The sequence below is a fragment of the Herpailurus yagouaroundi genome, unplaced genomic scaffold (genome assembly GCF_014898765.1).
Source record: "Herpailurus yagouaroundi ecotype Mexico unplaced genomic scaffold, PumYag 165, whole genome shotgun sequence".
NCBI classification, from domain to species: Eukaryota; Metazoa; Chordata; class Mammalia; order Carnivora; family Felidae; genus Herpailurus; species Herpailurus yagouaroundi.
The window spans coordinates 31,059,237-31,077,570 of NW_024412406.1; the positions used below are offsets into that span (position 1 = coordinate 31,059,237).

Here is an 18,334-nt window from a genome sequence, read left to right on the forward strand (position 1 = left end):
GACACACAATGTGACAGTTTCAGGTGTACAACATAGTGATTCAATAAGTCTGAATTATGCTGTGCTCACCACAAGTGTAGTTACCATCTGTCACCATACAAGAATATTACAGTATCATTGACTATATTCCCTAGACTTCATTCCCATGACTTATTCATTCCATCACTGGAAGCTTGTATCTTTTACTCCCCTTCACATATTTTGCCCACTGAATTTAGTGTAGATTTATTTAATTTATTTTGAGAAGTTTTCAAGTATTATTTCTTCAAATATTTTTTCTGTCCCTTTCTATTTTTCTTCTACTTCTTGGACTCTCATTATACATATGCAGATATGTTTGCTAACGTGCCACAGGGTACTGATTATAGTTGTTTTCTTTATTCTTTGTTATTTTCTTGTTGTTCTGATTGGTTAATGTCTATTGTCCAATATTCAAGATTGTTGATTCTTTCTTCTGCCAACCGAAATCTTCTTAAGTCCCACTAGTAAATGTTTCATTTCAGTTAATGAATATTTCAACTATAGACACTTTTTTATGTAAGCTCTCCATTGTTACTTGCTATTTGGTAAGACACCATTGTCATATTTTTCTTTAATTCTTTAGACATTGTTTTCTCTAATAATTTAAATATATTGATTATAGCTAATTTAAAGTCTTTGTCTACTGAATCCAAAATCTGAGCCCCATTCAAGGCATAATCTGTTGGTTGGTGTTTATCCTGTACATACTTTTCTGCTTTTTGCACACATCATAATTTTTTGATGGAAACTATTTTAGATAATAACTTGTAACAACTCTTGGTATTAGTTTGTTCCACTTTCCCAAAGTTTGTTGTTGGTGTTTCAGTTGTTGTTGTTTTTCTTATTGCTATTTCTTTGTTTAGCACTTTCTTGCATTAAATCTATAGAATGTGTATTCTCTGTAGTGTGTTCATAAAATTCTCTGTTTCATACTTTTTTTTTTACATGTTTAAGCCTCACTGCCTATTGGTCACATCTAGGTCAGCCAACTATTGGTCAGACACTTTCATTATGCGTATTGCCTATAAGTCTGTTACATCTTACTATGGAAATCTGCATGTGAAGGCACGTCTTCCAATTTCAGGACATTTACAAGACAAATTTAACTTTAATCTCCTGACTGTGTGTGTTCTCCAGTTCAGCCAGAGTAAGCAACTGGTGTCTTTTGTGTTCCCAGGTCTTTCCTGGGCATGCACACAGCCTTGATCATAAATCCCCAAGAGTATGTCAGAGCTTTCCCTAAATTCATAATCATTGCCTAGTTTTCCAAGACTTTCTTTTAAATTCCAGCCCAGGCTTTTGTTTGCTCCAGTGGAAATCTCAGGCTTAGGTGGTCAAGATGTTGCGGCAGGTTGCTGTTGTTTTAGTTCATGTCCTGGGGTAGATCCTGTTTCCTTTTGTCCTCCCCCCCTGCTGAGCTATGTGCTGAGTCACACAGCCACCACACTGAGAACAGAGAATTCTCAGGAAGCCGCAAATTAAACCAAATTATTGATTCTGCTCTGGATGAGGTCAGACCACTCCATTTTCTGCAGTGCTACTGGCTTTTGGCTACAAAGCCACTGTCTAGGAAGGGAGGGGTGTTTGAATATCTTCAAATTAAAACTTTAAAATGAACCTCATTATGTTACTGAGCGAGGTCCAGTAGTTTCTCTTAGTCAATTTTCAGTTCATTCTGTGACTTTGGTTATTTTTCATTTTTGTCAATTTGGCTAATTTCTGGAATGCTTGAAAACAGGTGCTTGAATTCAGTTGCTTTCCTGGCATTTCCACTGTTTTTGAGGGAGGCAAGTTCACCGAGGCCCTCCAGCCACTACTCCACTGGAATATTAAATTAAATCTTGATGATTTAAATTTCTGCTTTATACTCGGATTTTGAAAGTTTTGGGGTGTGATGTAGTTTTCCTCTTTACTCATCACAGTTCAGTTTTCCCTTTCACACTGACGGCTGAAGTACATACTCAGTTTGAGGGGATTTTTTGGCAGTTTCTATTTTTCTCTCCTTCCTTTAATCTTTTCTTCTCCTCCTTAATGCTGGCTGTCTTGGTAATGGAGTCACAGAGCTGTCTTTCATCTTATATTTTCCATATTTTATGCTACTGCATTTTGAGAGAATCCCTCAACTTTAGCTCTCTCTATTCTGCTATAGCATTTTTATTTCAACTATGAGATTCATATGTCACGAAATCTACTAATTAGGAGCTAGTTTTTAAAAACTAGCTGCAAGTCTATCTAAGCAGTCTGTGGAGGCTAATGTACGTTCTACTTTAGGGATCTTGTCCTGGATGATTGTTACTATCATGGCTGAAGGTAAGCTGGAAGTCTGTCTCATGGAATAAGGGCTTCCATCGTTTCTAGAGATTCTTGAGACATTCAAAGCTTGATCACAGCTTCAGCATGAAATAAACCCTTTATTACCTCTGCCTCGGAACAAGCTCATGGGGAAGAAGGGATTGACTACCCCATAAACTCAAGAGAGTTTTCGAACAATTCTCCTGACAACTGAACCACTGCACACTGTCAATCCCCACTCATTCACAGTGTATACATCGAGAACCTCCTGAGTGGGAATCACTCAATTAAATCTTTTTTAGGGTCTTCTGTCTTGTTTGGGTTATGGGCTCTTCTGTGAATTGATCCCATCTTTTTGCTTTTATGTTGATGGCACAAATTCCATTTCTACTTTTTCCCTACCTGTAACTCTCTGCCAATTCTAGGTTATTTTTGAACATGTAACAGACGTATGTTGGTATTCTCAAGTTTTCTGAGGAGGGCACATGTGCTCTTATCCTTATAAAAACCATGGATTTAATACTCTCGATCTTATACTCAGGATGCTGAGCCTGAGCTTAGAAAACTCATCCTAGATAACAGACATCACCTTTATACGTGGAAGCCAGAGTTCTTTAACTATTGAGCTCATATTCTTATACTATAGGGCATTCAACTTGTATAAAAATTAGATAAACAACAAGTGGCACATAAAGATAAACTGCATTATAGGATTTTAAATTTCTCAATAACATATTTATTTAGTTTTGCTTTATTTACTTCAGGCTGGGACAAGTGAGGTAATAACTTATTTTCTTCACATCTTTATTCACCAATGTGTACTTTATGTTTAACTTAAAAATAAATTTTGGGGGCACCTGGTGGCTCAGTTGGTTAAGTGTCCAACTCTTGATTTTGATTCAGATCATGATCTCATGTTCATGCGATCGAGCCCTGCATTGGGCTCTGCACCGTCAGCTCAGAGCCTGCTTGGGATTCTCTCTGTATCCCTCTCTGTCTCTGCTTCCCTCTCTCTCTCAAAATAAATAAATATACATTAAAAATATTTAACTTTAAACTCTTTATACAAAGTTAATGATTTTAAGGAAACACTCACAAATTATTCTCCAAGATTATAAAAGTTTTACAATGTACTTATTAAAGTACATGGAAACATCTCAACACATAACCTTCAAAACATTTTTCAAAATACTGTGAGTAGAAATCATGTCATTTTGATATCTTTTGTGTTAATCTAACTCATAAGGAAGCCAATCTTTCTAGGTAAGATAATTTTTTCTTCAAATAACATGGAATTTTATGTCATTGTTTTTGAAACTATGTTTATCATTTCTTCTCTTTTGTGAGACTATGTAAGCAAATGATATTGGGAATATGATAATAAATACTATTTTTGCTAAATATTTATTTATAAACTATCAGTCATATCAAATTATTCCATGCTTTAGATTACTACCAATTATGGCAAAAATTGTATGTATATGTAACTTACTTTTGGAAAATGAAATATTTTTTAAAATCTATGGACTAAAATGTAATGAATGCTTTCATTTGCTGAGTATTTTTGTTATTTTACTAAAATTATTTTTTACTAGTTAAAATTTAATTAATTAATTGATTTTTAATTTTTTGGCTGCTATTATTTAGATTATGCAATTAAAAGTGTACAATTGTCGGAGTGCCCGTGTGGCTCAGTCAGTTGAGCATCTGATGTTAGATCAGGTCATGATGTTGTGGTACATGAATTCAAGCCCCACATCAAGCTCTCTTCTCTCAGCCTGTCAGCACAGAGCCCGCTTCAGATTCTCCTCTCACTCTGCCCCTCCCCACCGTGTGCTCCCTCTCTGAAAAAATATTTAAACACATTTTTAAAAAAACAAAAGCGTACAACTGTCACTTATCATAAACAACTATAAATTTGAAGAATTGTCCAAGAAAACAATGGGTGGGGAATTTAGAGTTGGAGGGACAAAAATAACATTGCACAAATGCATTTTGAAAATTGCGTAATATCATGCTGATGTCTGTGATTTACTTCAAAATGTGTCAAGATAAGATGGGTTGACAGACAGTTAAAGGGATGAAGACACAGATTTGTGATAAAGAAGTACAGTGCAGTGTAAATGGTAGAATTTAGATAGCGTATATAGGGTGTTTACTGTGAATTATTAAAGTATGCTATATGCTTGAATATGTTCTTAATAAAATATTGAGAAGAATGCTTACAATCCTGCACTGTAAAGTAATGATCTAGTGTAATTAAGGAAATTATTTTATCCCTACCGACAAGTTCACAAATACTTTGAAATTCTCATGGCTTTAGTTCTGTTTCTGCTGCCTTGGTAACAATATTTATTTATATTTATATTTATATTTATATTTATATTTATATTTTTTATATTTTCCCAGATTTGTTTTAATGTTTATTCATTTTTGAGAGACAGAGAGAGACAGAATGTGAGTGGGGGAGGGCAGAGAAAGGGAGACACAGAATCTGAAGCAGGCTCCAGGCTCTGAGCTGTCAGCACAGAGCCTGACGTGAGGCTCGAACTCATGAACCGTTGAGATCATGACCTGAGCCAAAGTCAGGTGCTTAACAGACTGAGCCACCCAGGTGCCGCTAATTTCTTAACCATAAGCCATCCTCTTGATGCATAAATCCAATAATGTTGTGTATGCTGGTATTCTCCTTGATGTTCTCCTGTGATGGTACTTTTTTATTGCTCACAAGTTGCAATTATAAAGGTTACAAAATAGCAATTGTGCTAGTTTTAATTCTTATACAATTTCTATGTCAGCTAAGGGATATACACCTGCATGGCCAAACAATCCTATAAAACTGATTGGTTAGTTTCATCTGTGTTAAATAGCCTCTATATTTAATTGGTATTTTCATGGTTACCCTTAGAGGTATTATTATAGCTCGTTTTATAGAAGGAGATGGCGCCTTTAAAGAAGTTCTGTAACTTACCAGTGGTCATACTCTGTTATTATTTTTAAGTCTGCTCTTTCTCCTATACAAAAATGACTGTCCATAAGTTTAAGAAACACATTCAATGAATATTTTCTGAAACTAGCTCCTAATAAACGAATTCATAAAATATTTTTTAAAATACTATAATAAGAGTGGCATCTGGGTGGCTCAGTCTGTTAAATGTCTGACTTCAGCTCAAGTCATGATCTCATGGTTCATGAGTTTAAGACCTGCACCTGTCTCTCTGCTGTCAGTGTGGAGCCTGCTTTGAATCCTGTCTTCCTGTCTCTCTGCCCTCCCCTCCATCACTTTCTCTCTCTCTCTCAAAATAAATAAACATTTTTCAAAAATTGAAAAAAAACCCACTATAACAAGAATGAGTAATATTTAGAAACAGATGGGTAACTAATAACTAGTAAGTATAATTAGCTGTATATATAACATATGCTACATTAAAATAAAGTCTAAATATTGTAGTTAGTCATTGCATTGCATTTATATTTTTGCTTCATGTTGTCAACTAAGGACTCATTAGCACATTAGAAAAATTAGAAGAGAAGTAACATATCAAATACTAAGCTGCTGTCAGCAGCTAGTGGTTGAGTTTCCACATTAGCCAGAAGAATATGGAACTGACAATATTAACATCATTCACCACTATTAGAGTATGTCCTGTGTTTTGAAAGATTGAGAAATCTAACAAAAGCTAAATATAGATAATTTGGGACAATGGCAATGCATCTTTTCGATGGTGATTTAAAGAGCAGTGTGAGTGGCTAGCACGAAGGAAACGGTCAATTAATCGGAGCGAGGGGGAAAAGAGGAGAAGCTGTAGCAAGAGATACAGAGAAGGCAGTTGCATGGATGCATCTGTGTTTAGGGAAAAGGCAATGATGGAAATGCAGAATTGAAAACGATGAATGAAGTTAAATAAAAGGAGTGGGTGAAGTTACGATGGTATTTGTCTAAATTGATGGTAGACAAATCAAAGGCAAGGCCATGTGAAACATCAATGCTTTAGAGAAACACAGTCAGAAAAGATCCAGCAGGAAGGGGCTATAGCCACAGTTCCTTCTATAAGCAACCTATAGTCTAAGTGGAGGCAGTAAGTCCAAAGATAAATGTAAGACAGAAATGGGGTATCCTCAGAGCAATTCAGACCAAACTCTAAGGAGAAAAGTTAAGAGACAAGCATGAGCAGATATATAAGGCAAGAAAGAAGTCATCTTGTTAAAAGGAGAGGGTCTGATACGCATATAGAGCAGTGTTATGGGAGACGTATAGTAGGATGTCCGAGAGGGTGATTCCTTGGAAGATTTTGACTGTCAGGCTGACCTCCCCCCATGAATTTCATAGGTACAGGTATGTAACAGAATTATGCTAATTTTAATCCATCGTTGAAAAATTATATATGAGTTTGCATTTCCATACCATTAGTAATTTTTTACTTTGGCATTTGTTATTTATCCTTTCCTCACACTGGAATAATATATTTATAATTTATTCTACCCCAAACATTGTTATTGTGAATTTCACCATAGAGTAACTGAAATAATTTAAATTTTGAATATACACAAATATTAAGAAAAATTAAAATAAAGGTAGTGAACCTTTCTGACGAGTTTAAAGCCACATAGTCAATATATTTTGGAATACTGAAAATTTGCATGAGCAAAGCAAAAAATAATTCATTTATTCATTTTATTGATACACAGTAACATGAGGAAAACAGGAATTGATTTAAATAATAGTTTTCTTTGGGGATTTGTATTCATATCCAAAGAGGGAATAGATAATGGTAAAATACAATCAGAATTTAATTGAAATTTTGCCACTAAAATCTCAAAGTGATTTTATTCTTTTGGCCATGGGGGATATCCCAAAGGACACAGATAATGTGTGTTTTTGCTCTTTTGTTTCCCCTAAATATTCTCCCCTTTGCTTCTTAATGGCATTAATGTAATTAGAGGTGGTTAATGTGATAAACCTGGATTTACCTTTGCTTCAATCTGCTTAGTATCTGGATTCTGAAACAAAAATTTGATTTTGCTCTTGCCATCATCTGAAGAACCTTTAAGCTGAGAAAACTTATACCTCCAAAGTACAGCCTACAGGGAACAAAAAAAGAAACATATGCAAGTCAGAATGATTAATATCTACATTCGAGCCAAGAAATAGTTCCCTTTTAAGTAGTAAAAGTTAATCATATTAAGTTAGTACGATATCACACTATTAAAAAGTCAATTAAAATATATTGTATATATTATATTTACATTTATATTTATACATATTACACATTTATATTTACATCCATATAATAATGTATATATATATATACCAAAGGCTATAATTTATTATGCAATATATCCTTTAATTTTCAGAAATAAATTTAATAGCCATGAAATAATTATTTCAAAAAATATATGCAAATAAATCAATTTGAATATCCTGCTTTATATTATCATGAAATATCATCCAGTTCACTTAAAGCGTAAGTCTGTGCTAGTGAATAAGCAAACCATTAGTTTTTTTTTCTATTAATAGAAGTGATAAGGTGATTTTGAATTAACAATTCTGTAGATATTCTGTAGTATTTTCTCTTAAAGCTCAAATCATCTGTAGCTTTGTCAAGATAAAAGATCAGCCTGAGTAAATAATTATGACAAAAATTTACATAGCATCCTCATGAGAATGAACTAGAATAAGCATTTTACAGAACTAGCCCATGTGTCTATCTCAGTCAATATGATTATTTGACTAAAAGCCTTCTTCCAATATTGCAGAAGCAAGTTTAGGCAGAATGAAATATACGTAAGAACCAATAACATTAGTTACAACATAACCGTGCACTTCCTGTTTGAATAGACAGTGACATGGGACCCAATGACATGTCCAACGATTTTTTTGTAAGTGATGTCATGTATTTTTTATTTTAGAAAAAAAACTTAGAAGCTTGTACAGAAAATTCTTATCACACAATTTGCTGTATTATTAATATCGCACATCGTATGGTACACTGTCACAGTTAATGAGCCGATATTGGCACATTATCCCTAACTAGAGTCCACCATTTATTCAGTTTTTCTTAGTTTTAACCGAATGCCTTTTTCTTGTACAAGATTCCACCCAAGAATTTATTCATTGTGCCTTAGGCTCCACTTGTCTGTGACAGTTTCTCAGATCCTTGTCAGACTGCCCTTGGTAATTTGAGGAGTACTGGCCAGATACTTTGTGGAATGCCCCCTACAGGACTTTGATGTATTTCTCATAAATAGATGGGTCACAGATTTTACAGAAATGAAATAAGACTCTGTCATTTTTGTCAATAATCCCAGCATATATTTCTGAAAGGTTTCCATTTAAAATGTTATTACAATGGAGTGAAGTATTAAACTTCATTAGGTGACCTTAACATGATCAATAATTCATTTAAACATAAAGATATGTGAACAAAAAGCATGGCTTTATATATGAATTCCATTTCTTAATATTCTTACCTATTAAAGTTTTAATAATACTTTGCATGTTTCCAACCTTTTAAAATTTATTACCTCTTGTTTTGTATTCTTATATAGGATCTTTTCTGGAGAATGTTCCATGTACACTTGAAAAAAATGCATATTCTGTTCTGGTTGGGTGATGTATTCTGTGTATGTCTGTTAGATATAGTTAGTTATAGTCTTGCTCAGGTTCCGTATTTCTATATTTGTCTTCTGTTCATTCCATTACTGAAAGTGGAGTATCAGAAATTTCTAACTATTTTTATAGAATTGTCTATTTCTCCTTGTATGTTGAGAATTTAGCAAAGCTACTCCATAGTGTGGCTGCCTCAGTATCCATTTAGCGTGGTCAAGCGGCCTGCAGGACCTTAAACTGACATTAGGCCCCTGGGCACGTGTATGCCCTAGAGAGCAGCCACAGAGGCAGAAACGTCAAAATCCTGATATGACTCCCCAACAGCCCTGCGAGCAATATAATCCCTTGTCTCCTAGGGTCTATATTGCCTTGTGCACCACTTAGATAAGACCCCTGTCCGGCTTATCAAAACCTTGCTCTTTGGGTATGAATTGACCAACCCAGCCTTAGCCCAGGAACCCTCAGACACTCCACCCATGGGCCCTAAAAAAAGGCATGCACCCCAGGTCCTGTCTCGCTGTCTGTACTCTGACCACTACGTGTGGTTCCTCAAGGCATGTCATGTCTTTCCTCCAGGACTTGTGAGTAAAAAACTCCTGTATTTCAATTTCTCTAAGAGTCTGTTGTCAAAGTTGTGGCTCACCATCTGGAACCCGTGCTCCACTTAACAAATGTTAATTTAACAAAGTATAACACTCCAATTCTGTCAGCGTTTAATATATTTGGGAACTCTGACGCTTGCTGCCTATTATAATTATTAAATCTTTTTGAATTAATCTTTTTATCAATATATAATACTTTTTGTCTCCTGTAACAGTGACATCAAATCTGTTCTTTTTTTTATTGGTTTATCCGCAAGCTCTCTTCTGGTTCCATACTTTGTATGGAAGATCTTTTTACATCATTTTTATTTTAATCCACTTGAGTCTTTAGATCTAAAGCTAGCCTCTTATAGACAGCATGTAGTTGGATTATTTTTTAAAAGTCTATTCTGTGGTGAGGAGGAAATAGCAGTTATTGCTTAACGATTATAGAGTTTCTGTCTGGGGTAAGGATAAGTTTTAGAAACAGGTAGCATGAATCAATTAATGCCATTGAATTGTACACTTAAAATTACTAAAATGGGAAATTTTCTATTATTTTAACACAATAAGAACAAAACTTTAAAAAATCATTCTGGAAACAATATATCTCCAAAATCCACTCACAGTAAATGCTAATTCAAATGTTTCCACTTTAATAAGTATAATGAAATAACAAAATCATAAATTGCTTAAAAATAAGTATGAGAAAATTATCAGTAATGACACTAATTAATTTCTACAGCATGTTTTGATTCTTTACTTATCACCAGACAATTATAAAATGGTTATTATATATTAAGTATTTGCTAGGTTTAGATAAAAAAGACATTTCACCATCCTGAAGACATTAATCTCTCTACAAATAAATGTCTTTCCTTTCATTCTTACTATGGGACTACACAATTTATAAAGAAACAATATCCAATATTATAAATTGTCATAAACGTTTCTGTACATCTATTATTACACAGAACTATCTAGCAATAAAATTATCTGGGACAATTAATTTTCTGGAAAAAAAAAGTTAAACCTTTAACTCACAAGTTCCTCTAAATAAAATTCCTTCTGTTTTAAAGAGTGAAATAATTTAAACAATCCACATCATAAGAATACTACATAATGTAAGTGAATATTGAATAGCTTTGAAAAGAGAGAGTTCTAGACTTGGGAGTAACAAGAAATTTTATACTCATTATGTACAAGTAATGTATTTTGCACCTGCAAAATAGCATTCAATAAATGTTTGTAAATATTAAACAAACAAAAGCTAATGCAGTAACTTTGTTACTTTGGGTATTGGTAATCCTCATAGAAATTCATTAAGGCCAATTTGGAGGAACCTGAATCTGAAAATATTACCAATAAAAGTTTCATAGGCCGAAAAAGGGGCTTAATTCAAGAACTCTTTGGCAATCTTATTTCATTTTTAAGCTTCTGATAAGCATGATGCCCGCTATGTTAAGAATATTAATGATGAGTAGACATCACTACTACATGTGTTTTATAACATGTTATTTATATCCCTATGGTGAGTACAGCAGTAGGTTCCTTGTAGCTGGCTCTATGGCAGACCAAGAGAGGATGGTGTTGGTGAGATGTGTTTGGAGAGCGGAATTGCTTGTGGCTGTTTAACAGACTGTGATGTTCTTAGGAAGAAGATGCTAGTGAAGAATGACAGGAGCGGTTGTTCTTTGCCTCAAGACCTTTCCAATCAGGACAGAAAGTAAACCAAGATGCAGTGATAAGTTCTCTAAAAAATACAAGCAGAATTTTGTTGGAAAAATGAACTAGCATGATGTCACAATAAAACTTTAAAAAATAGATGAAATTTTTGTCTCCAATTTTTTATTATGGAAGATATATGTATACACACACATATATATGCATATATATATTAATATACATATATATGTGAATATATATGTATATATACATTATATTCACAGTGTAATAATCACTAGTTGCCAACATGGAATGAGATGAGGAGGATTATAAAGATCAGTAACCCTCCTCTTTGATCACTTATTTTTGGTGCCCTCTTCTCCATATACTGACTTAATTTCCATTACCAGTAAGATATTAAGATCTTTTCCCTATTATATGGGGCGACTGGGTGGCTCAGTAGACTAAGCGTCCAACTTTCACTCAGGTCATGATCTCACGGTTTGTGAGTTCCAGCCCCACATCGGTCTCTGTGCTGACAGAGCGAAGCCTGGAGCCTGCTTTGGATTCTGTGTCTCCCTCTGTCTCTTGTGCTCTGTCTCTTTCTCTTTCTCTCTCTCCAAAATAAATAAGCATTAAAAAAAGAATTTAAAAAAAGATTTTTTTTCCTATTATAATGTCTATATCTCAGAAAAGGTAATGCATTTTGGAGGCAACGTACTGAAATAAAGATAAATCCTGACCTAAGAGGCATAAGTATTGAAATGTAACCCAAACTTTATGCCCTACTTATAAGTTACATGACCTGAGACAAGATTCTTAATTAATTGGAGCGTGAGTACATTCTATCGTAAAGTAGAAGTAGCAATAGCTCACTATCCTACTTAACGGGTAACTGTGATAATGGATGAGATGATAATGGGATGCAATTGCTTTGTAAATAGCAGGGTTGTTCTCCTATTAGTTAAAATTAGTTTAGTAGAGTTTTTGCAATAGAACAGTGGAATGTGGCAAATTTTGACGTGAGAAGACCTCCGAACACAGGTAGCAATAATCGTGATGATTCTGGGACAATATGAAAGAGGTGAGAACTTTCAGAAGACAAAGACTGCCTTCCGGACCCGTCTGTAGTCTTCTATGAAGAAAAAAAAAAACCTTTATATTTAGTTTTAAAATTAAAAAGTTACTTGATCTTAAACACAAGTCACAAAGTACATTGCATTTTGAGAAAACATGTCCCAGTAAATGTCATAATGATTTGACTCCTGGTTCTAGTTCTATCGGGTCTGGAAAACATCCTCCCTCTCTGTCTGCTCCTATGACTTCCTTGTGTTTCTTCCTCTTATCTGCATAAAGCTTTGATGTGTCATGGCCCTAGAGTCAGAGCAAAAGGGGGAGTGAATAATGGAAGAATCACATGGAACTAGTGAGGATGGGGAGAATTTTTGACTGTGAGTGCTTACACCCTTTCAGAGACATGTTTATTCATTATTTTTCATTTGTTTCAAAACAGCTGAAATGACAATATTTTTTGTCATGCTGTGTAATGTTTCCATCCAACTCTGCCCCCTCAATAGGCGACGCAGCCCCCTCCACAGATCCACACTCAACAGAGAAAGCCAGGCTTATCATGACACCACCCTCCTTTCCAGAGTACTGCTGTATTGAAATACTGGCTGATAGGGGAATATCACACCACAGTGTTTTTCTGGTCAGCACAAATGGCACGTGCAGGGTCCCTGCTGATAAAGTTAGGGCACTTGGACAGGGGGTCTAACAAGGACAACTTGTATCTGCAGGTGTTATGTGGTGAGAAGTATTCATTTCCTGCATGCTGCAACTTGTCTCCTGGTATCTGCGAAGACTAAAACGGTCAGGGAATTTGTCAGAGGGGTCAGTGGAAAATAGGAAATTCTAGACGGCAGTACATAAAAGATGCACAGGAAAAAGAAGATGAGTGGGAGGTCTGTAGGGTTTCTAGACAGCAATCTGAATAGACAGAGGTCTTACTTATTTGATGATTGAAATTTTTCCCCCCACGAATTTCATAGCAGTTCCATTCTTACCATCTAGGTCTTCTAGAAATATTAATGCCTCCAAGAGTCTTTTCCTTTCAAAAGATTAAACAGCTCTTCTGAGGTCTTCCGTTTCACAATACCTTGCTGATTTCCTTCTTAGACCTAACTGTAGTCTGTGAACATCCTGCAGGTAGTTGGTCCGAGTTTTACTTTTAACAGAGTAGCTGGTGTGCAGGACACGAAGGACCCAACTTTTGTGAAATACATGCATCAAGGCAGAATCAACGTTAAAGAAGAAGAATCTTCCTTCTCTTCCCTCGTATGCGGTTGTCATGGCATCGGAAAGTTGGGGAAAACAGAGTCAAATGAGAATTTTATTTAAGAATGTGGAATTTCCAATGTTAGAGCAGGCAACATCTCAACAACCAGCGATCAATAATGTCGCTGGATTTGGCAAGCCATGGTCTCTGTCTTATCCAGATAACTTTAACCAAAGGGCCCTATTTGGGGTTGGGGAATTCTTGCCACCAGCTGGAAGCTTCATCTGTTGAAACTGATGGAGATCAAGTGCAAAAGGGGTAAGAAAAAGAAAAAGCAGAACAAAACAAAACCAAACACCACTAGCAATATATAAAGAAGTTTCTGAATATTTTCCAAGTGTGGAATTTGACCCAAGACTTCAGTGTAAATAACCACAGACTAGATTTTCATTGCCCAAGTCTTTCCATGGATGAATGCTTCTACCTGCTCCTGGAGAAAAAGGTCAAACATGGTCAAGTACATTTGGTGAGGCTCATTAGCACAATAAAGTCTGAGGATATTTTCAGAAATGAAACTCATTTAACTTAGCTTAACCAGGTAGTTTTCCCCATGGAATACGTTTAAAATAAAATGGCACTATAAAATAAAATGTTTAATGAATTTAAGTATTGTAATAAGAGATCTGAAATGCCTTCTTGATTTATTAAAACATTTGTCTTTGATAGCCAAAAACAGTGTTTAACTCAACATATTCTTTGATTACATGGGATGATAAATGTAAAATGTATGTGGCATTTTGAAGATATGCTTAAATATTTTTAAGTGCCTAAAAGTTGCGAGTAAAGTTACTACATGCACGAAGAAAGAACAACACATTGAATCACAGCATTTTCAATATTGTAGTGATAATAAAGTCATTGAAGACAGTCAAAACAAAAAGCAAGTAGTATGAAAACATATAGTAAAACCTTCATGACCAAAGTATTATCGCAATTAAAGACTATGAAAAAGAAACTCTGCAGAACAAAAATCATTTGCCTTTGAGATACTCTTTATAATTAATACATTTTTTTAAAACAGTGCAGGCAAACATAAATGCTAAAAACCTCTGGTCCAGTCCATTTGGGGTTTATAATTTAAGGTCATTGTTCTCAAACCAGCGTGTAATCCTTATAAAATGCACCTACAAACGATGACTGGACATGAAATGTGGCTCTGTCATCAAGCAAAATATTTCACGTGAAGATAATGAGGCATGTAGCATGTAATCTATCATTCCTTCCTGACACTGAGTCACTTGATGGGTAAACATGTGAACGGACCATAAGTAACATGAAAATACTTTGTTGAGTGCCTGGGAAGCATTCTGCGTGTCTGTTGTTGTCCTTCCATGGACATACTATTACAATGAGCATAGAACTGTTCTAGGTAAGCTCTTTCATGCATTTCTTCTAATCCCTCCAGGAGTTATGTAATAGCTACAGTATTTCCACTTTCCAGGTCATACGATTAAAGAAACAGCATAAACAATCATAATATTTCACATCTAGTAAGTGGGAATCAAACCGAACTATGTCATTCTCCACGCTCCATATTCCTGCTTTTATCCCAAGCTGCATCTTTGATCTTCTATGATTATGTGGCTAACTGAAAAAATCATGGACCCAGTTACTGAGTATGACAAACTATAAATGAACTTTCACTGCAAGTGCCTGACTCTTGTCTGAAAATATAAGAGAGACCTAGAGCGCCACCCGGTGTGAAACACTAAACCCAGGAAAGTACTGATTTTCTCAAACATAGTGTGCTTAAGAAGGAAAGCTGGTGAAAGCAAGATGAAAGGGGCCAGCCAGATGTCCGAGGCTGGATACTCCCCTCGAATACTTTTGGCTTCGTAATCTTGCTTGCCTCCTGCATTGGCCAACCGCCCCCGTAGCACAACTAAGTGCCCCCTCCCCTTTTTCTTTTTTTCTTTTGAGCCCCCGCAATCCCATCCATAACAAGAGGCCGACGCCAAGGCTCTGGGCTCAGCCTTTGGGGGTGACTCTGCTGGGTCGGCACCGGTGCAAAATAAACAGTATTTCCTGATTCCCCAAGGCATGTCACTTGTTTTTTCCTGGGCACTGAGTATTTGCTGTAACATGTTCTGAGTCATTGTTTCTTCTTTACACTGCTTTGCTATTTTGAGGTGTTTTTCCCTGCCTCCACAAGTTGAAAGCTTTCTGTAAGCTACTCATCTGTTTAAGACCCATTGCTAGAATTGGCTTAGAGTTGGGGAATGTTAGTGATCTAAAGAACTTTCGACATTTGTGTAATTCCTTGAGGGATACAACCAAGTGACTCGGGTTAGTGAATGAATTCCCATTTGTATAGCACCAAGAATGTCTTAGATGCAAACTATTCAAAAATATAATTCAGTGGTTACATATAAATGGAAAATGAAGCTATGCACATGATAGTGAAAAACTTACATGTTGAACCAAAAAAGGCAAAACCATCTCAAACACAAACTTTCTTAGTCTCCATATCTGTTCACAGTTTGCCAGCATTGATTTTTCATGCCCCACAGAAAAATCCCTCTTTAAAAGAACGGAAACAACTTCTACCTAAAAGGGTAATGTAAACATCATGTCATCTATCTTATGAGAAATAGAAGTAGAATATTTTACCAGATGGGGGGCAAAAACACCAGAAAGTACAACCTACATATATATTTCAACAAAAAGGCTTTGAAAGCAGGATATAATTTGACTCTTCCTAGAACACCGAACACCTGGCCCTTGACATTTAATTCATGTTTGCCCACCAATAACCACACATACGTTCTTTGTTTCCTTGCCAATTGTCTTGATGGGCCTTCAAGTTAGGCAATAAATCAAACCTTCCACTCGGCCTTATTCCCATTTTGCATAAGTCTTCCACTTTGGCAAGAAGCCCAAGCATACGTATCGCCTCTTGCCTTCAACCTATCCACCCTCCCCAACCCTGAAATGAATTCACAACAACTTTTAATGTTTTCAGAGAGGCTCTTCCCTTCTCCTTTTTGTGGGTGTGCTAGCAATCATATTTGGTGGAAAACCAGAAGAAACGTCTTGAAAACTATTTTCCTTTACACACCTTTACACTTCCCATTTGTTCTTCATGCGTGTAAAATTTATCTTAATTAAATGTGTCTTGGGGCTTAATTGCATTTTTACTTCAACGCCATACGAATGTTAAAATTTTGTAAGTTTGAATGGTGATGACAGAGGGATAAAAAGAGCAAATTCGAAAGATCACAGAATTAGATGAAAGCTTATGCCTTTCACTTATTTCTTTAGGTGATACCATATTCATCGATATACTCATTACTAGTCGTTGGATTACTTCTGTGTCTTTGAACTGTGCTTGAGTCTGGATCAGAGATTACAGTTAATATCTCCACCTGACTTAATTGTAATACATTATGTTAAGTGCTGTGCTGGGGTACACCTACAATTCTCTGCTTTTCAAGAAGGGACATCTAAATCAGACAGGTGAAAGAAGGCTTTCTGGATGAAGATTCACACTCAGGGGTGAATGTAAATTGTGGGGCTCTCCTGCCCCCCGCCCCCGCCCCCCCCCCCCCCCCCCGAGGGGGGGGGGGGGCCGGGCCCTAGGATGCAGGAGATAATGCTAGATTACAGGCAGAAACCAGAGCATTAAGAGGCTTCTATACTATGCTAACAAATATTGTCTAAAGGCAGTAGGAAGCCACTAAAGTAATTTAACAGGAGAAACTGGAGACACGGCTGAATTTACATTTTCAAAGTACCATTAATCTGGCAATGGTGTGAGAGATGGACCAAAGGGTGATGCAAATCTATGTCTTTATAAGGCACTCACTTCTTGCCACAGTATCTGAAAGTACCCAGTTCCAGATGTGTTTTCATTTAACTGTAGATTTCTTGAGAGGAGGGACCGCATCCCTGTTTGGATACCTAGTGTCTACCTGTGGTCAAGGCAGAGTTAATGCATAAAAAGAGTCTGTCCAATAAATAAATCTAAAAGGACGATGTGGGTGATATTGCAGAAACCCAAGTGAGAAGGAATGACCCAACTCAGTTAGCAAACCTCATCTAGATTCATTCAGGAGGAGCTGTTGACGAAGAGACAGGAGGGGAGAAGACAATTCAGGCTTCTTTTGATAACTAAGAATGGAATGCAGAAGAGTCATACCAAAATGGACAGCAAGTTCAGTGTTGGGCAGACTGTTGAGATGTCTTTAACATGCAGCCTTAGAGATCAAGACGTATACCTGAGCTGTAGTTAACAGCACAGAAATTCATTATCGGGCCAGCTGCCTAAATTAAAGACTGGGTAAAACAGCCCAATCAAGCTCAGAGTTAGTCTATCAAACATATTTCATTTAAATTTATTCCCCTCAAACGGACTCTACCTACAGGGAAATCTATGGAGAAGTAAAAAAATTTAAAAACCAGAAAACGTGTTTTTAAAATTCAGAGTTTGTGAGTCACTTTAGAATAGCTTAAAGTCATCAACTGATATACACAGAGTACTTATTTTAATCACATCCATGACAAATGTTACAAAAGACTAATCAAAATATATGTGAGAAAGAACGCACTAACATGTTTCCACCTATACATGGACATGATGTGGCTATTTGTTATTATTAACATACTGATTTTCTTTTGAGAAACCTTGTATGTCATGTGCATAATAAGAACTGGCAAGAAATTTTGGTCTTGTGGGTATGAATTTCTCAGATCCTTAGGGTTTTGGTTTGTTATTGTTGTTGTTTACTGGCAACATAATAAAATTCAGCCATACTCTGAGTTCATATTACCAATCCTCCATGCAAATCAACTCTTTTCTAGTTGTTTCTTTTTAACATGTTTGCACAG

The 18,334-nt window shown here is 35.9% G+C and overlaps 1 protein-coding gene across 4 annotated transcripts in view; it reads right to left on the reverse strand.

The window, feature by feature from the left end:
* The window catches only part of SNTG1 (syntrophin gamma 1), a 916,326-nt gene that overhangs the window by 23,867 nt on the left and 874,125 nt on the right, over nt 1–18,334 (reverse strand). For 3 of the 4 annotated variants that reach the window (XM_040487820.1, XM_040487818.1, XM_040487819.1), the window contains one exon: nt 7,285–7,395. In XM_040487820.1, coding sequence (XP_040343754.1) covers nt 7,285–7,395 — 111 coding nt within the window. Of the gene's footprint in view, nt 1–7,284; nt 7,396–18,334 lie in introns of those variants that run through there. The other variant, XM_040487821.1, reaches the window with a different exon arrangement.